Source organism: Protomyctophum bolini, assembly GCF_963924005.1.
Source record: "Protomyctophum bolini genome assembly, chromosome: 4".
In the NCBI taxonomy this organism is placed as follows: Eukaryota; Metazoa; Chordata; class Actinopteri; order Myctophiformes; family Myctophidae; genus Protomyctophum; species Protomyctophum bolini.
Window position 1 is genome coordinate 49,635,903 of NC_137865.1, and position 19,968 is coordinate 49,655,870.

Sequence of the window (19,968 nt, forward strand, 5' to 3'; positions counted from 1 at the left end):
CTAAGGGATGTTAATGTTTCTGCTTCAGTACAAAGTACAGTAGTGCGAAAAAGGACAACTCCCTTGAGAGAGATATAAAGTATGACAGAGGAGCCATCTTTTTTTTTTTTAAATTATCCCACGATTTTGTAACCCAGTTTTCTTTTCACCCAGTGCCAATTATCTAATGTAATCCTGGGCGCTACACTTCCTCTGCCAACCTGGGGGGGCAGCGGACTGACCTCATGCCTCCTTCTATGCATGAGGAGTCCAAGCTGCTTCTTTTCACCTGACAGAGGGGAATTTCCCCGGCCGGACGTAGCGCGTGGAAGGGACACGTTATTCCGACCAGTTCCTTTCCCCTCCATCAGGCGCCCCGGCTGGCCAGGGGGAGGTAGTTTTAGAGACCAGGATTACGGCATGTTTTTGTGAGGGTATCTACCCTAGGGGACACGGGGAGAACATGCAAACTCCACACAGAAAGGCCCTATCGCCAACCCCCGCCTCGGGTATGGGCACTGATGACGCGGAGGAGGGAACACGCCGCCAGTGCCCACAGCGTCCCCAGCGGGAATCGAACCCAGGACCTTCTAGCTGTGAGGCGACAGCACTACCAACTGTGCCACCGTGCCCCAGAGGAGCCATCTTATATGGTTCAGGCATCTGGTTAGGATGTCTCGGGCGTCTCCCTAGGGAGGTCCTCAATGCACATCCCACTGGGAGGAGACCCCCGGGGGGCAGACCAAGGCGCAGATGGAGGAAACGCATCGACTCACTGGCCTTGGAACGTCTCACTAATGTTGCTCTGGAGAGGGAAGTCTGGAGCACTCTGGTGGAGCTGTTTCCCCCTTCCCCCCGGACCCGACTACGGATAAGCGGTTGAAGATGGATGGATGGAGTTCATGCGTTGAACCTCAGAATCTGTCTGACTGCTGTAAAGGGAGGTCGCCCATTGAAATGGTGCATTTACTGTAGGCCCATATACTGAGTCTTTCTCCAAAGTGTTCGTCGACTACCTTTTTCCACTGACGAAAACTAAATAAGCTAAGCTATGATGACTAAAACTGAGACTAAATATACTGACAATTTTGTCAACAAATACACTAGACTAAAATGTTAGGAAGGGACTAGTGGACAAGAGATCCAGTATAAGTCATTTTACAATTACCTGCATGCTGAAAATAGCAGATCTACGAGCTCACAACGTGTCGCGCTGCAAGCTTGTAGATCGGCTATTTTCAGCAAGTGAAAAAAAACAGTCATGACGGCATCAAGGCCCGCCAAAATACATTTTGTTCGACCAAATCAACAATTACACATTCATGTTGCCTAGTAACCGCAACACTGCTACGTGCACTGTGACAACAAAAGAGTGTCTGACGGCTGATCATGTGATGATTGGCTGAGATGTGCAGCCTACATCACGCCATGTCACTCGGTGGGTTTTTAAAGGCTGCAGAGTTCTCCACTCTTTGGACGTTACGTATTAGTTAATCAGCTCAGCCGTCGTCGTCTCTGTCGTCACCTTCCGTGGGCAGAGAAACATGTCTCAAGCACAGCTGTTCAGAGCTTTCGTACACAACAAGCTCTCTGTGGCTTTTGTGGAAATATTCGAGCTGTTTGAGAAGATGATAAGTGCATGCGAGGAGGATGGAGTTCCGCGTTCAGAAGCAGCGAGCGAGGGCAAAAGGAGACTGCTGGCCACCGTGCTGAGGAGGGAGGAGCTGGACGCCATGCTGAAGAGGGAGGAGCTAAAGAGACTACTGGACGCCATGTTGGGATGGGACGAGATCAACACGACACACGACGACCCTCTCCTGGAGACTGAAGAGGAACAGCAGGAGAACGAACTAGCGCTTCTTCCTCTTCTTGGGTCAGAAGAGGAGGAGGCTATCTCGGAGTTCACGGAATTGCCAGCGGTGAAGAGTGAAGATGCTGTTGAAGAACCTCTCTCAGACTTCCATCAATACCAAATTTTGGAAAATGGAGAGACTGTGCCATTACTCTGCACCTCCTCGAGCCCCGGCTGCACCTCCTCCTCGCCTCCACTCTTGGAGATGGAAGATGGAGACAACTCATCAGTACCACCAGACATCCATCTAGAGTCAGACATGGCCCGTTATGTCGAACCCTTCGTAGTACCTTCTTCTCCCTCTAGTGAGATGGTCTTCGGTCTCGCTCTGGAAGAGACTAGCGACGGTGACATGCAGACGTTTGGTGACAGCATTGCGTTCACGGCACCGTTGGGATTGTGCAATAAGGGTTTGGAACCACCAAGCCAAGATCCACCAAGCCAAACTCCGCCAAGCCAAACACCAACGCCATATCAGTGCAAAGCGTGCTGGCGATTCCTTTGTAACAAAGTCGGTCTAGTGCAGCACGTTAAAACCCATCCTCGTGAGTGTGGTCTGTGTGGAAAACGCTTAGAGCCCACGGACAGCATCAAGCTTCACCTTCAAACGCACAAGCAATGCAATGACTGTGGCACAACATTCTCTACATATTCAGAGTATGATCGACACGTGATGGGAAACGGGGAGAGGGAGAGGCCCTTTGCCTGCGCAGACTGTGGTAAGCGCTACACCACCGCATATCTCCGTAAAAGGTGTCAGCAAAGCCACACAAAGCCCTTCCGTTGTTCATCTTGTGGCAAAGGATTTGGCCAAAGAACGACCATGGAGGTCCACATGCGCTCTCACACGGGTGAGAAACCCTATGGACCCTGTGCCGTTTGTGGCAAACGGTTTTCCGCGAGCGGGTCACTAGTGAAACACCTACGGGTGCATTCTGGGGAGAGGCGCTATGGTTGCACGGTTTGTGAAAAGAGATTAATTAACGGTGCACATTTGAAGATTCACATGAAGATTCACTGCTGAATCGCCACTTTCGCTGTGAGCAGCAAGAGTTTGGGGACGAAAGAAAACACAGACGAAACACGTGGAAATCAACCCACAGTGAATATTAAATTGCATAGCTTTAGATAGGATTTTAGAAAATAACTTAATGTCGCCTGGCTCACACAGCTTGGATGACTAGGATATCTTGAGCATTAACGTGACAGACAGGTCTATAGCTAATTGGTAAGATAAGCAACTTGAAACAATTTTTCATAGAGTTGATTGCGAATTCAGTGAGCACTTACTATGAGACCTAGCATGTCTGTCTGTGTGTCCGTGTGTCCCCCCTTTGTGCCCATATATGGAGCTGAATGATTTGTTTGTGATTGATGCAACACACTCCGTATAGCTGCTTTGGGGACTCCTTATATGGTTATGGCTAAGTTAAAAACTTAACTTAAAAATAACAACTTAAAAAAAGAATAACTTAAAAATAAATCTTAAAAATCCCCAAATATCTATGAGCTGCGTTCGCTTCCCGCGTTTGCGCGTCTTACTGGTTATTCAGTTACAACCTTAAGACGTTCAATAGATTATTGCAGAGAGGCAGGACAAGAGATAGTAAAGCAGTTTCTCCAGAATGTCATAATAGGTTTTGTGTTTACAGTGCTTTTCAAAACAGGGCTGTGAAGTTGTTGATATTGTCTCGCATCGCATAATAACGCATAGTAAAATTGTTCACTTCAAATTAGTTTAAAAGTGTATGAGATGACATTATGTTCCATATAATGATATCCACAACTGCAGTTACATAAGAGTACACATCAACGTGTGTACTCAATTTAAGAATTAAGGAAAATTATAAAAAATAAAGGCACCTCAGTTTAATTGGGCAAGTAATATAAATCACTTAATCGCAATTATCAAATCTTACTATTAATAAATGAAGAATCTCTGTTTGTAGTTCATGCATCTCACGATTATATGATCATATTGATGACATTAGCATTAATAATCTCCATGGCATAAAAGGGAAGACAACCCGATACAGAGATCTTCATATTATGGGTGGGAATTGGGATGATATCTTTGGCGATATTAGGCCCTCAATAATAATATGATATTTGATATATTGCGGTATTGCAAGAGATTTCATCAACGATATATCACGATATCTGTAACTGAAAATGAAACACAAATAACCAGAAAAGACCCAAACTGTGCATGAATCCTGCCTCCTCCAAACAGTCAAACACTGACTGCAACTTTGCAACTTGTCCACAACTTGTCTGTCCGCAACAATGGGTAGCCTACTAGTACTAACTAATCAATATCGCCATATTGGGAAGACGATGCAATATTTACTGTATAATTGCAGGAGGAAGTATTGCGATATATCGCGTATCGATGTATTGGCACACCCCATATATGGGCATAACGGGGACAGGCATACAGACGTAAACGGTGATCTCAATATGGGTATGAAATGGACACAGACAGAGACACAGACAGAGACACAGACAGATGGGTTACAATGGGTACTCATACATATGCCCTTATATGTAGATAATATGATGCCATGGTGACACATTGAGGTTAGACATCACACTCCTTGGTCATGACTGGTATGTCCATATATGGAGATCCCTGTCCTTGTCCCTGTTATGCCCATATATAGAGACCCCTGTCCTTGTCCCTGTTATATGCCCATATATAGAGACCCCTGTCCTTGTCCCTGTTATGCCCATATATAGAGACCCCTGTCCTTGTCCCTGTTATGCCCATATATAGAGATCCCTGTCCTTGTCCCTGTTATGTCCATATATAGAGACCCCTGTCCTTGTCCCTGTTATGCCCATATATAGAGACCCCTGTCCTTGTCCCTGTTATGCCCATATATAGAGACCCCTGTCCTTGTCCATGTTATATGCCCATATATAGAGACCCCTGTCCTTGTCCCTGTTATATGTCCATATATAGAGACCCCTGTCCTTGTCCCTGTTATGCCCATATATAGAGACCCCTGTCCTTGTCCCTGTTATGCCCATATATAGAGACCCCTGTCCTTGTCCCTGTTATGTCCATATATAGAGACCCCTGTCCTTGTCCATGTTATATGCCCATATATAGAGACCCCTGTCCTTGTCCCTGTTATGCCCATATATAGAGACCCCTGTCCTTGTCCCTGTTATGCCCATATATAGAGACCCCTGTCCTTGTCCCTGTTATATGCCCATATATAGAGACCCCTGTCCTTGTCCCTGTTATGCCCATATATAGAGACCCCTGTCCTTGTCCCTGTTATGCCCATATATAGAGATCCCTGTCCTTGTCCCTGTTATGTCCATATATAGAGACCCCTGTCCTTGTCCCTGTTATGTCCATATATAGAGACCCCTGTCCTTGTCCCTGTTATGTCCATATATAGAGACCCCTGTCCTTGTCCCTGTTATGCCCATATATAGAGACCCCTGTCCTTGTCCCTGTTATATGTCCATATATAGAGACCCCTGTCCTTGTCCCTGTTATGCCCATATATAGAGACCCCTGTCCTTGTCCCTGTTATATGTCCATATATAGAGACCCCTGTCCTTGTCCCTGTTATGCCCATATATAGAGACCCCTGTCCTTGTCCCTGTTATGCCCATATATAGAGGCCCCTGTCCTTGTCCCTGTTATGCCCATATATAGAGACCCCTGTCCTTGTCCCTGTTATGTCCATATATAGAGACCCCTGTCCTTGTCCCTGTTATGCCCATATATAGAGACCCCTGTCCTTGTCCCTGTTATGTCCATATATAGAGACCCCTGTCCTTGTCCCCCCATATATAGAGATCCCTGGCCTTGTCCCTGTTATGCCCATATATAGAGACCCCTGTCCTTGTCCCTGTTATATGTCCATATATAGAGACCCCTGTCCTTGTCCCTGTTATGCCCATATATAGAGACCCCTGTCCTTGTCCCTGTTATGCCCATATATAGAGACCCCTGTCCTTGTCCCTGTTATATGTCCATATATAGAGACCCCTGTCCTTGTCCCTGTTATGCCCATATATAGAGATCCCTGTCCTTGTCCCTGTTATGCCCATATATAGAGATCCCTGTCCTTGTCCCTGTTATATGTCCATATATAGAGATCCCTGTCCTTGTCCCTGTTATATGTCCATATATAGAGACCCCTGTCCTTGTCCCTGTTATATGTCCATATATAGAGACCCCTGTCCTTGTCCCTGTTATGCCCATATATAGAGATCCCTGTCCTTGTCCCTGTTATGCCCATATATAGAGATCCCTGTCCTTGTCCCTGTTATATGTCCATATATAGAGATCCCTGTCCTTGTCCCTGTTATATGCCCATATATAGAGACCCCTGTCCTTGTCCCTGTTATGCCCATATATAGAGACCCCTGTCCTTGTCCCTGTTATATGTCCATATATAGAGACCCCTGTCCTTGTCCCTGTTATATGTCCATATATAGAGATCCCTGTCCTTGTCCCTGTTATGCCCATATATAGAGACCCCTGTCCTTGTCCATGTTATGCCCATATATAGAGACCCCTGTCCTTGTCCCTGTTATGCCCATATATAGAGACCCCTGTCCTTGTCCCTGTTATGCCCATATATAGAGACCCCTGTCCTTGTCCCTGTTATGCCCATATATAGAGACCCCTGTCCTTGTCCCTGTTATGCCCATATATAGAGACCCCTGTCCTTGTCCATGTTATATGTCCATATATAGAGACCCCTGTCCTTGTCCCTGTTATGCCCATATATAGAGACCCCTGTCCTTGTCCCTGTTATATGTCCATATATAGAGACCCCTGTCCTTGTCCATGTTATGCCCATATATAGAGATATCTGTCCTTGTCCCTGTTATGACCATATATAGAGATCCCTGTCCTTGTCCCTGTTATATGCCCATATATAGAGACCCCTGTCCTTGTCCCTGTTATGTCCATATATAGAGACCCCTATCCTTGTCCCTGTTATGCCCATACATGGAGATTCCTGATGTCATCATGTTGCCCGGCAGAGTTGAGCCTCGGTGGCCACCATACAATGCCTGCACTGTCACTTCCTCATTGCCAATCAGGTTGAGTATAGAAGGCCCCGTGCAGTCAGTCTACCAAACATGGCTGCTATAATAATAGCATCGAATTTCACCAAATAATGTATCGTTGGTGAAAACCAAGACACATTATTATTCATTCTCAAGAGAGCCGTAGGACTTTACTTAAAGCAGCTATAGCTATTTAAACAGTTTTTAATATTTAATATATTGTCTACCGTATGTCCCTCAAACTTATTTCTAATGGTTTGAGCCTCAATCACCACTCTGATATAACCAGTCCATGGAAAAAAAATGTTTTGCTTCTGAAGTCATAATACTGATGCTAGATAAACAGAGGCTTGTTTCCATTCCATGCCAGCTTGGAAAATCAACATTGTAAACAAAGCGAAAATGAAAATTTGGAACTGAAGACTGAAGAGAATTGAGAGAGAATTGTACAAAGAAGGGTGACATTGATTGATTGAAATATGTATTAACAGTTTGCAGAATTACAGTACATTTCAAGCACAAACTCAATACAAAGACTGTTAACTGTGTGGACGACCCAATTAAACATTACACTTGTTTACAACAGGGTCCACCTTGTTCAATTCATCAAAACATTTTGAGACGTACAAATAGACACTTCTATATATAGTTAAAGAACAGAACAGGAATTCATCATAAAGGAGGTAAAAAGGCAAAAGAAACATATACAGTGAGGGGGAAAAGGGGGGGGTGGGGGGGATTCAGATTTTACGGGGGCCAGTTTTGAATTGCAGCCGTCCGTATAGGTGCCCTTTGAGAGCGGTTTTGAAGGAGTCAAGGGATTCACATGTCTTAATGACTGTTGGTAGGGCCTTCCACATTTTGCTGGCATAGGGAAAATAATTTAGTCCCTTGTTTGTGCTGAATCTGGGTTGTACATGCAGTTTGTTGAACTCCCTCTGGTGTTGTGGGTGTGGACTTCATTGACATTAAGGAAGTATCTAGACAGGTACATGGGTATCTTGGTGGTGTAGTGAATCTTGTGGACCAGACCCATTGCAAGATGCTGTACTCTGTCGTCGACCCTAAGCCATTCCCGCCTGTCAAAGTGGGCAGGGGTGAGGCCAAGTAGGAGCCTGACCAGTTTGTTTTGGGAAGTCAGGGGGTGTACTTGTACATCAAGCTGCCTCACACTACAGAAACAGGAGATAGGCTCCTGCCCCTATGGGCCTCATGGCTCGGCAAGGCTACTTACTATCTTGTGTAGGTTTAATGCAGGGCAGTTTGCCTGCAGTCTTCTGGCGAAGGTACAGCAGAGGCTGAACCAAGCCAGTGAGCACCGTGATGAACATGCACGAACGTCTGATCAAAGCAACGTCGTCTGAAATGTGTCCCTGACTGATCAGAATGACGATCAGGCCCCACATGAGGAACGTTCCCACAAAGGACACCATGATCAGGCAGATGATGGCGAAGGCTCTCCTCTTGGCGCTGTGGTCTCTCGTCTCCCTCCCCGGTCCCGTCGTGTCCCCGCCCCCGGGCGCGGGCCGTCTCAGAGCCCGGAGAACGGCCAGGCTGCACAGCAGCATCACCGACGTGAAGAACAGGAAGGAGCCGAAGTTAACGTAATACACGATCTCCTCGCTGTCGAACAGGACCAACAGCACGCGCGCCAGCGAGAACGCCACGATGAGCAGCCAGGCCGCGGCGGAGCAGGCCGCGCGGTACCGGAGGGGTTTGTAGCGGAGGAACCGCACCGGGTGGACCACGGCCAAGAACCTCTCCACGCAGACACACGTCTGGAAGACGGGGCGCCCCGTGAACAGGAAGCCCACCGTGAACGCCTGGAGGAGGCGGCTCGGTTTGACCACGAGGACGAGAGACAGCAGCCTGAAGAGGACCTCGAAGGCGCTCAGGTTGAGCGTGAGGACCTCCGAGGCCATGGCGCCGGCGGGGCCCGTCAGAACCAGCCACAGAACCAGGCCGTTGACGGGGGCTCCCAGGACCAGGTTGACGGTTGTGCTGGCGATGCACAGGATGTCTTCGGTGCAGGCGTTGGAGGAGGAGGAGGAGGAGGACGCGTTTGACGAGTTCATTTTTTCCCCTGGCAGCTTTGATTTGAGTTCCAGCGCTGAGTTTCTCTTCACAAAGATAAGTCTTTTGGGAGAGACGGACAAAAGAGGGTCAGAGATGTAGAGAGGGACATATTGATAAGAGACGATTAAGTAAAACATCTAATACTAATGAAAACATTGGTACTAGTGATGGTAAATTAATCGGCAAACACATCAGTATCGGCCGATTTGAGTAGTTTTTAGATTACTGTCTTTACAGATAAACAAGCCCAACGTAACAGCTTGAACAGATCTACAAGCTCACAATATTAAATATAAAAGGTATTAAAGTTAAATCTGACATGCCTATAAGCCTGCAGTGCAGACACCCTGTTACATGCATTTTTCAGAATGGACAAAAGTATTATAATTTTTCAATACAGAATGAGATCATATCGACATCGGTATAATATCGGTTATCGGCCATAACAGCAATTAATTATATCGCATATCGATATAGCCAAAATGTCTCATTCGGCACACTATCCCTAATTGGTACAACAGAATACTAATCAATACACCTCTACAAACATACGGTTGGATATATACTGTAATATATTCTCCCTTCTGGCTCCAAAACTGTGGAATGCACCTCCCATTACAGTCAGAACTGCAGCCTCACTCCCAATCTTCCAATCTTGATTAGTATTGGTGTTAGTATTCTGTTGTACCAATTAGGGAAACCCCACCTTTTCAGACTCCATCATGGCCCGTAGCACTTGCCCTAGCCCCTTAGAGACACTTTTTGTAGACGTAGATAGCATTTGATACAGACTTATAGCATGTTATGTAGACGGCACTAGAATTGCATTGCATATAGTCATAGCACTTCATAATACATAATGTATAGCATAGTATAGTATATATACGGTAGTTTCATTATATAGATATTCCACTGTTACGTTCTTAGCTTATGCATGTTTCATGATATGGATTAAGAGCGTCTTATAAATGCGTAAATTGTCAATATATTTGCAATCATACCTTGACCTGTGAAGTCCTCTTGTCTGTGTGTGTGTGTGTGTGTGTGTGTGTGTGTGTGTGTGTGTGTGTGTGTGTGTGTGTGTTCTGCTGTCCACACATGTATTATGTTACCTACTGTATGGAGGGTCTGCAGTGGCTGCCCATCAGTATACATGCAAATAGTTATAGCTCATATTCTGACAGGACATCATTAATCATCAACACACAATGTAAAACCTCTGCTGCACAAAGACAACAACGCTATCGGTTACCATTATGCACCCAAATGGAGGTCTCTATATCTCTCTCTCTCTCTCTCTCCGTCCTTGTCTCTTTATGCCCATTTATTACTTATACTGTTCAAGAGTTATGAGCCTAAGGGCTGTATTTTGCGTGTCTTAAGTACCAGGTCTTATTCCCTAACTTGAGTAAACTAAAGACCTGGAGGCGTGATCAATGCCATTTGGCTATTCTGAGTGGCCAAAGAGCATTGATCACGCCTCCAGGTCTTTAGTTTACTCAAGTTAGGGAATAAGACCTGGTACTTAAGACACGCAAAATACAGCCCCAAATGTGAAGTGGCCTGTAACAGTGTCACGTGAGTCCAATTTTTGATTTGGGGTGAAGGTTATTAGGTCGTATAAGGTCGTTTTCCACATGTCGGACCAATGACTGGTCGGAGAAGCGTACTACGGACCCCGATAGATAGATTAAGGACAGTCCCGATAGATAGATTAAGGACAGTTATTATCTCAAATGAATTCATGATGAAGTATATTCATCTTTTTATTGGATGATGTATACGATGATAAGAGCGCCCCTCACTTCACAAGGGTGTGATTTTTCATTTATTTCTATCTCTGAGGATTTACAGTCTACTACATACAGGTTGTACGGTACATAGTAAAACCGGTACATAGATAGATCTTTACATTTACAGTTTGATAGGTGGCCTTGGACCCCTCCATTTACACACATACCTTTTTGATATGGGCTGTATTTTGCGTGTCTTAAGTACCAGGTCTTATTACCTAACTTGAGTAAACTAAAGACCTGGAGGCGTGATCAATGCTCTTTGGCCTCCAGGTCTTTAGTTTACTCAAGTTAGGGAATAAGACCTGGTACTTAGGACACGCAAAATACAGCCCTATATATGTGACGTATTGCTATGCTTTTTTGTTCTTACCTAATGTATAAATCGCTCTGGTTTAAGAGCGTCTGCTAAATGTCTAAATTGTAAATTGTGTGGGAATAACTACGCACTAAAGGCAGCTTCCAAATTAATCCATCCACTCACTTATATCCACCTAAGGTTCCTTGTTGATTAAGAACCCATGTCCCATTCTGTATAGCATTATGCTATACTTTAGATATTGAAAAACAGCAGATCTACAAGCTCATAGCGCGCGCTACGAGCTTGTATAGGTCTGCTATTTTTTGAAAAATCGCGAAAATGTGGCGCAAATCTTTTAATATATATTCTTTCAGAGCGAATGTTTTTAACTAAAATCTTTGCTACTATAGGGGGGTCCCTGGAACAACATATTTTCAGATTTTCAATTACATATATTTTTGGGGGTCCTTGACATGAAATAGTTTGAGAACCACTGACATATAGAAACATAATGGTTCATTTAGATGACATTTTGTAGAATCCGTCTCCGTCTCACATGGACTCAAACTCGTCGATGCGCTGCTTGGTGTGGCCCCGGCGGATCTGCCACAGCGTCTGGTACTTGTCTCGGCCGGCCTTGACGTTCATGACGTGCAACACGTCATCCTGGGTCATCTTGGTCACGTCCTGGGTCCGGGCCAGCTCCACGCTCAATGCCTGCAACTGCCTTTCGGTGCTCTGGTTCTTCGGGGCCTCGATGGCACTCTTCTGGGCCTCGATGGCACTCTTCTGGGCCTCGATCGGACGCTCCTTCACCTCCTCCTCGTTACACCGGCCGTGGACATTCGACAGCACGACACTGGCCTTGGTGTGGCTCTCGTGGTCCCGCTCAACATTCTCCCCGTCTGTCGGCGCGGGGGCCGCCGTAGTCCTCATCATGGCCCTCTTCAGTTCATCCTTGGTCTTCTCGAGGTCCTCGGGGGCCGCCGTAGTCCTCATCATGGCCCTCTTCAGCTCATCCTTGGTCTTCTCGAGGTCCTCCTGGGCCGACATAGCCTTGCGTTGCCATTCCAACGCCTCCTCTTCCTTCCTCCTCTTGGCCTCCTCCAGAATGCCGATCTTAGCCGTGAATTCGCTCAACTCGGCGGCCCATTGCTCCTGGTTCTTCGTCTGGTCGGCGGCAGCCCGTTTGGTCAGCTCTGCCATCGCCTCCTCCGTAGCCAGCCTCTCCTTCTCCAACCTCTCCACCTCCTCCCTGGCTCTCATCCTCTCCCGCTCCAACTCCAAAGCCTGCCGGGTCTGCTCCTCCAGCTTCTCCTGGGCCCTCTCTTTCTCCTCCAGCTTCTCCTGGGCCCTCTCTTTCTCCTTCTGAGCGTGCTCCTTCTCCAACCTCTCCACCTCCTCCCTCGCTCCCGTCCTCTCCTGCTCCAACTCCAAAGCACGTCGGGTCTGCTCCTCCAGCTCTGCCCGGGCCCTCTCTTTCTCCTTCTGAGCGTGCTCTAGATTCCTGGCCATCTGTTTGTGCTGCTTCTGTCCTCTGGCCTCGGCCTTCATGTGTTGGACCTCGATGGTGTCTAGCGTCCTCCTCGTCGTGTACAGCCCGTAGTTGCTGACGCACTCTGCCAGGATACGCTTGATCATGCACCGTCGCGGCACATAGAACACCAAGTTGGAATCCGTGTCGGCGATGAGTTTGATGGTAAACTTAGTGTTATTGTAGGAGATCTGTCTAATCTCCTTCCATTGGAAGAAATGATCCGGCGTCAACTTGTCTTTCTGTTTGTAGACGTTGAGGCCCAGGGCGTGCACTCCCAGCCACAAGTGTGTGCCTTTCTTGTTGTTGATCTCAAAGTACTTGACTCCGTACATCTCCAGGTCCTGTGCCATCTTCAGGTACTCCATCATGGAGTCCTCTCTGGAAACCCCCCGGCGTGCTTCATGTAAAGTCTGCATCTTGTCCACCCACTGTTCCTTGGTCAACTTCTGCTGCAACAGGACTCTCTGAGGCACTAGTCTGTCCTGGGCGAGGTATCCTGGCTTATGGACGTCTCTGCTATAGTCACCGTACTGGGCCTGGACCGAGTAGGAGGACAGCAGCATGGCCTTCTCTGGAGGACAGTACATCTCTTCGTTCAGAATTGCTTCTTTCGCCTGAAGGAAGAAGAGTCTCTGCGTGATCTCCTGGATGAGCTCCTCAGACACCTCGGGGAAGAACCTTGCCCTGAACTTAAACTGAAGCGGGTCCTCTTTCGTCACGTCTTGCTGGGTGAATTTCTTGTCGAGCCGGAGCCAAGTGAGCTCGCCGGTACTGTCGGCGTACGCCAGGCCAAAGAACCACTCCTCCTGCAGACCCATCGTCTTCAATACGTGATCAAGGAGCTGTTTGCCTGTCGTGTTTTGCTTCATTTGGAATTTCAGCTGCTTTCTGTCCATGATGGTTACACATATGTTGACCTCTGGTACCGCCACCATAAGCCTGACGTCAGACACCAAGGCACTCAGTTTAGCCATCTCTAAACGTGTTGTGTTGTCTGGATCCTTGTTGTGGATCTAGCCAGATGCTCAAGGCAGCAACAAGCAAGCGAGCAACTGGAAGTAAGCAAGCAAGTCAGAGGGGTGTAAAAGAAAAATATGTTTTCTCAAAACAAGGTCCCACGAATGCAAGAGCTCAGAGGGTAGCTGGTGGCATTGGACCTTATATGTCTCGGAAGCCAGTCAGAGACATCAGTGATGTCAGACATTTTTGCATGTCTGACATCACAGTGTTAGTACTGTGATGTCAGACATCTGTGATTGGCTGTGATGCCTAATATATGACACGCCTCAGTGGCTATTCATGCTACTTAAAGTGCAAACTGGAGCAGGGTAGCAACATTGTCCTCCAGTCCCCATAGTGATAGTATCCGTGGAGACAGTTATTTACCAACGGCCGTAACACTCGGTAGCAACAAGCAGGCAAGCAACTGGAAGTAAGCAAGCAAGATGTTTTCTCAAAACAAGGTCCCACGAATGCAGAGCTCAGAGGAAGCTCCCGGCTACATATCCAGCTCGGGCATGCGCATGTCCATGTCCGCTCATCAGGCCCCTGTGGTTCCAGCACAGCACGGGTATCCCATCGTCCAGTATGTCGGAGGCAGAGAACCGTTTTTCTTCTACAACCAAGGGCCCCAGCTGTACAGACAGGGACCTGGTGCTGGTAGTGGGGGATACTATGACCCGCAGGCCGAGTCTCAAGTCACCGCCTGCAGCGTGGTCTCCTCTGAAGAAAACGTCCAAAGGTCACCGGGAGTCGCGTCTCACAGAAGCGCCCATCACAACAACAGCCATCAGACCTGGTTGAAGGATAACCTGGAGGTGACGAGGGAGGGCAGCCTGTCCAGGCTGTGCCTGTACGAGGGCTACGTGAGCCACTGTCGGGAGACGACGCTGGAGCCGCTCAACCAACCCTCCTTCGGGAAGCTCATCCATTCCGTCTTCCCGAACATCAAGGCGCGGCGTCTCGGCACCAGAGGGAACTCCAGGTACCACTACTACGGCGTCCGGGTGAAGCCCAACTCGCCGCTCGGCAAGCTGCAGGAGGACCCTCTGTTCCATAACAACGTCACGGGGCAGCATCCTATCAAACAGGAGCAGGACTGCATGTCGGACCAGCCGCCGTCGGAGGGCTCTCAGAACGCCCCGGAGCCGTTGGAAGCGGCCCAGAGTCGGCACCACCTGCAGCAGTTCACACAGATGTCTTGTGAACTGCCGCCGTTTCCCGACCTCGACCACCTCCGCCGCCAGTCGCTCCTCGTGGAGAAGCTGCAGAATCTCTACAGGAAGAACTGTGTGGCCGTTCTGGACGCGGTGAAGAGTCTCCAGTTCCACGGCGTGGAGACGCTGTGGCGGAGCTTCTGGTGTCCGACGGTGACGGTGCCGTCCGGGGACGGAGCCACCGCCGTCCCCGACCGCGGAGAGGCCGCTGCCCTGGAGGGCGTGGTCCCCAGAGACAGCCTGGTGGCTCTGTGCCAACAGGACGCCGTCAGAGCGTGGATGAGGAGCTGTGATCGGATCCTTTACGGAGCCATGGTGGAGTTCCTCATGCCCGACGTGGTGTGCCAAGTTCCCGCCGATCGGATCCGGGACGTGCGTGACTTTGCCGACGGCGTGGAAGGCTGGATGACCAACGCCATGACGAGAGACTTCCCCCCGGAGGTGGTCGGCGGTAAGGCCGAGGCGGTCCGAGCCTTTGCCCAGATGCTGCGTCAGTACGTGGGCTTGAACGACCTGGCCCAGGCGGCCCGCTCCCACCTCCAGAAACCCTCCACGGTGAACAAGATGCTCGCCGACCTCCACAAGGTGGACGTGGCTAACCTCCAGAAGCAGGCGTCGTGGGTGTGCCGGTGTGACGCCGGCGTGTTCCGCCTGGTGGAGCAGAACCTCAAAGCCGCCCTGACGCGGCAGCAGCAGAGCCCCTCCGGGGACCAGTGGGCCACCTGGCTGGACGCCGTGGTCTCCCGGGTCCTGCGCGACAAAGGTCCGGAGGACGCGCGGCAGTTCCTGCTCAGGTGGTCCTACTACAGCTCCATGGTGGTCCGGGACCTCACGCTGCGCAGCGCGGCCACGTACGGGCCCTGCCACGTCGTCTGCATGTTCTACGACCAATACATGCTCTACCTGGTGGCGCGGCACGTGGCCAAGGTCACCCAGCAGCCGGCTATCGCCGTCATTGGAGAATTCAATGGACAACTAAAAGACCCGTCCTTTGATGACGTGAGTGACCTCGGCAGCAATGCATAATTATGTGTCCCGAAGGATCCGTTAACCCATTCTGACCTAAGATCAGATTCATACGAGCTTTCCACTGGACACACACTGGTCTGATGAACCCATTCTGACCTGAGATCAGATTCTAAAAAAATGTCGATTTTTGAAAAATAGCAGACCTACAAGCTCATAGCGCGCCACTCGGTGGCGCGCTATGAGCTTGTAGATCTGCTATTTTTCAATAGCTAAAGCATAACATAGTGCTAACACCAAAATGGGTTCCCGGTCAGAATCTGAGCACAGTGTAGCAGCTGTTGAATCTAGGAGCCTATATAACTAGCCCAGCCCAGCAGCAACAGGGTGCACTATAGTGAACTGCAGGGCTGGGCTATAGCTCCTTCCCAAACCTTTTAAAGGGATTGTGACATTAATTAACTTTTTAACATTCAGTAGATTTTCTGTGGTCTGGAGTTTTCTGGCTCAAACGCTCAAGTGCTCAGAAGCTCAAAAAGGCTTCACCCCCCCCCCCCCCCCCCCCCCCCAAAAAAGAAAAAAATAATAATAAAAGAAATCAATCGTTTATGTATTTTTTTTTATTTATTTTTTTAGTGGTGCAGCCACTCCAGTGCACGGCAATGTGTGTCCCTCTATATAATATAGGGTCTGTCTGGCTGCACGCACACACACACACGCATAGAGAGGCCAGGGAGGAGGGCTTGTGCAGTAGAGTACAGTACAGTAGTACCTCTCAGTTCAGATGGGTCTGATTTTGTCTCTGTCAAGGCACCACGTGCAAACAAATCAGTCAGCTCCATATATGGGCATATACTGATGACATCTCCAAATATGGGCATAAAAGGCACAAGGACTGTCAGATACAGATATCTCCATATATGGGCATATCAGTCGGATAGAACCTCGACCTAGTTCCTGAAATAGTTTAGGTTTTTGAGGGGTGCTAGCCCCTAATAATAGGAATATATTATATAATGGTTTCGGAAGTTTGAGGCGCAACCTATACGTCATGACTTGGTGGACAGATTGAGTACTTAAACTGTAAACCACTTCTATTATACCATGGTTTAAAAGAGTGTGGTCACCTTCAGCTCTGAAGTTTCATTGGTTTAAGAGTGCGGTCGCCTTCAGCGGTGACGTTTCATTGGTTTAAGAGTGCGGTCGCCTTCAGCGGTGACGTTTCATTGGTTTAAGAGTGTGGTCGCCTTCAGCAGTGACGTGTCATTTGTTTAAGAGTGTGGTCGTCTTCAGCAGTGACGTTTCATTGGTTTAAGAGTGTGGTCGTCTTCAGCGCTGACGTTTCATTGGTTTAAGAGTGTGGTTGCCTTCAGCAGTGACGTTTCATTGGTTTAAGAGTGCGGTCAGCTTCAGCAGTGACTTTTCATCGGGAACCCATGGCGACAGACTCCTCCCTCCTCGATCCCGGGTCGGAGCATCAACCACAGGAGGCGGAGCTCTACCAGCAGCTGCTGTTACCGACGACGACGAGTGGTGAGAACCCTGCAGACTCCACCGTTATCCAACCATGTCCCGGTATGTGTGTCAAGACCCGCTCCCAGCCAGACAACCAGAAGGTCTTCATCAACATCTGTCAGTCTACCTCGATCCCTCCCCCTCTGGAAGTATCCAGGGAGGACCTCGTGGAGCTCCTCAAATCAGAGGACACCAACTACCGGTTTCCCATGAGCCTCGGCGAGCCGCACGCCGAGATCGACAGCGGTTCCTCGGGCTGTACGGCCTACGACGTCGTCGTCAACCAGGAGTTCTTCGCGAGGTGTCTGAAAGACCCTCTGTTTCTACGTTTCCTCATCCTGGTGTCCGTCGAGGCGTTGGAGAAGAAATACGACTTGGAGCTCAGCAGAGACTGGAACGTTCTGACGAACAGGAAGTCGTTTGGATCCGTGAGCGAGCAGAACATCCGCACCAAGAGCCGACGACCGGCCATCGAAGAACTGCCTCCACGGGATGCGCCTCCTAATCCTGTTTCCCCGGCCAAAACACCCCAGTTCAGTCTGTTAGTGGAGCCCCCTGTTGGCGAACCGGAGTACCTCATCGCGGAGATACAACTGCCTGGGGTGTCGTCGTGTTCTTGTCTGGTCCTGGACGTCGGCGAGGATCGTCTCCTTCTGTCGGCTCGGCCGTCTCTGTTTCACCTGGACGTCTTCCATCCTCTCCTTGTTGACCAGGAGAACAGCCTGGCGCAGTACAACACACACACACACATTCTGACCGTTACCATGCCTGTTGTGTGTCTTCTTGAAGTCTGATTATTTACTATTTTTAATATCGCGGGGCGACTGGCTCAGGAGGTAGAGCAGGTCGTCCAACGATCCATGGGTCGGCGGTTCGAATCCCTGCTCCTCCTGTATACATGTCGAAGTGTCCTTGGGCAAGAAGACACTGAACCCCAAACAATATATAATATGATAATGAGAGTTCCCCTCACTTCACACGGGTGTGATTTTTTTTGTTTGAACACAGCTGGTCACTTATTTGAAGCTAATAATTAGATTGGTTCCTGTTGGGAGCGATACATGTTGAAAATGCACCCACCCATTGTACCCATGTCAGAGTATCCGTAGTATGGAGATCTCTGTATCTGTTTGTCCTTGTCCCCTTTTATGCCCATATATGGAGATCCCTGATGTCATCGGGGGAGATACGTTAACTACAGAGATTTAGTGCCTTTATAGTTATCGTAGAGTAGATGGACAATATTGGGCAAGTGAAGCATGCAGGGTCGAGCTCATAACTTCTTTCTAATATCTCTTTTTAAAGAAATGTGAAAATATTCACATTTAGTGAAATCATAATCTCGGATACGCCAATCCAATTGGCCTTCCAGTTCATCATATTGGCAAGATTATCGGCAGCATGATCTCATCAATATGATGGCAGAGTTTCACAGGGAAGCCACACCATTTTTAGACTCGTTTACCAAATCCTTATATGGTCGTTTATTACATTCTGACCTCACATGTGATACACTGACAGGTGTAACCGTGGTGACCAGACTATAGATACTTAAACCAGGTGCTTTTTAAACTTTTAACACTGTTCTCATTTCCATTCAGAACACTGAATTGAAGTGCATCTTGAACAGCATTCTGCCCAGAAGTCCCTTTAAATCCCAAAAGCGCTACAGCATCTTGTCAAAACCTCTTGAAAACATGGGTCGCCACTTCGGAAACTTGGCCAGGGTCAGGCACATCATTACCTACAGTCTGTCCCCCTTCGAACAGAGGGCTTTCCCCGACTACTTCTCTAAAGGAATCCCCAATGTGTGGAGACGGTTTTCTTCCTCTTTCTTCAGAGTTGCTCCCCCAATGACCCTTGGGTACATCACATACATTTGGGGAAACGATGTCTACCAAAAAGGCAAGAGGAAGAATCCAGCTGACTTTGAGAATGACCAATGAACTGCCCTACTGCTGCTCTGACTGTTGGCCAAACGTTGTTTTTAGGGATCAAGCCCAAAGGGCCTAGACCCCTTATTGTTTTCGTACGGACTTTCGCAGTTTCGGCAGATCTATGCTGTCGTTTTCCACGAAATTTGGCAATGGTAGAGGCTCAAGAACTGAAGCTCACAGTCCCCTTCAGCCAATCAGCATGGCAAAAAACTGACGTCTCCAATCAGTGAACGACACTAGCCCGGAACACGGAACATGCTTTCCACAAGTATAATGTCGGGGACACGTGACATCACAAGCCCAAGAACGGCTTCAAACGTCACATTGTTATTTAATGTTGTATTGAAAGCCATGCTATAACATTACTTGTTAGACTCCTAATACAGTTATCATTGTATCAAGTATTTCGCTACTAATTAGAAGACAGGCATGGCATATATCTTTTTTCTTTATTTCTGTATTACTTTTAACTATGGCTTGACCCCGCTTATCGCTGCTTCCAGCTATATTTATTATTACCTATAGTCGTTTTCTGGCCACCTCTTGACACATAAATTACGCCTATTCAGAGGTTCAGCCTTAATCTTTTGCCTCTTTTGCCTTGGCCTGATTGGACAATAACTCCACCAATGGGTAAATAATATGTCCTGCCCTCTTCTGATTGGACAATATTTATATAGAGGAAAGGAAACCACACTGATAATGCCCTGCTTCACAATCGTGTATATAAAGTAAAGTTGAAGTTGTCTG

General features: G+C 48.2%; 5 protein-coding genes across 5 annotated transcripts; 3 read left to right on the forward strand and 2 right to left on the reverse strand.

Annotated features, from left to right (window-relative positions):
* Nucleotides 1-8,103: 8,103 nt before the first annotated feature.
* LOC308314649 (P2Y purinoceptor 4-like) lies at nucleotides 8,104-8,952 on the reverse strand (the record flags this gene model as incomplete). The annotated part of the gene is made up of 1 exon (XM_080762281.1): nucleotides 8,104-8,952. The coding sequence occupies one exon, from the start codon at nucleotides 8,950-8,952 to the stop codon at nucleotides 8,104-8,106; it is 849 nt and encodes a 282-aa protein (XP_080618407.1).
* A 2,647-nt stretch (nucleotides 8,953-11,599) lies between these two features.
* LOC308314650 (radixin-like) lies at nucleotides 11,600-13,558 on the reverse strand (the record flags this gene model as incomplete). Its single annotated transcript, XM_080762282.1, has 1 exon — nucleotides 11,600-13,558. One exon carries the CDS (start codon nucleotides 13,556-13,558, stop codon nucleotides 11,600-11,602), a length of 1,959 nt encoding a protein of 652 aa, XP_080618408.1.
* A 471-nt stretch (nucleotides 13,559-14,029) lies between these two features.
* Nucleotides 14,030-15,826, forward strand: LOC308314651 (DNA-binding protein RFX2-like; the record flags this gene model as incomplete). Its single annotated transcript, XM_080762283.1, has 1 exon — nucleotides 14,030-15,826. One exon carries the CDS (start codon nucleotides 14,030-14,032, stop codon nucleotides 15,824-15,826), a length of 1,797 nt encoding a protein of 598 aa, XP_080618409.1.
* Nucleotides 15,827-17,202: 1,376 nt separating this feature from the next.
* LOC308314652 (PIH1 domain-containing protein 1-like) lies at nucleotides 17,203-18,075 on the forward strand (the record flags this gene model as incomplete). The annotated part of the gene is made up of 1 exon (XM_080762284.1): nucleotides 17,203-18,075. The coding sequence occupies one exon, from the start codon at nucleotides 17,203-17,205 to the stop codon at nucleotides 18,073-18,075; it is 873 nt and encodes a 290-aa protein (XP_080618410.1).
* Nucleotides 18,076-18,978: 903 nt separating this feature from the next.
* Nucleotides 18,979-19,227, forward strand: LOC308314883 (cytochrome b-c1 complex subunit 8-like; the record flags this gene model as incomplete). The annotated part of the gene is made up of 1 exon (XM_080762653.1): nucleotides 18,979-19,227. One exon carries the CDS (start codon nucleotides 18,979-18,981, stop codon nucleotides 19,225-19,227), a length of 249 nt encoding a protein of 82 aa, XP_080618779.1.
* Between the last annotated feature and the right edge of the window lie 741 nt (nucleotides 19,228-19,968).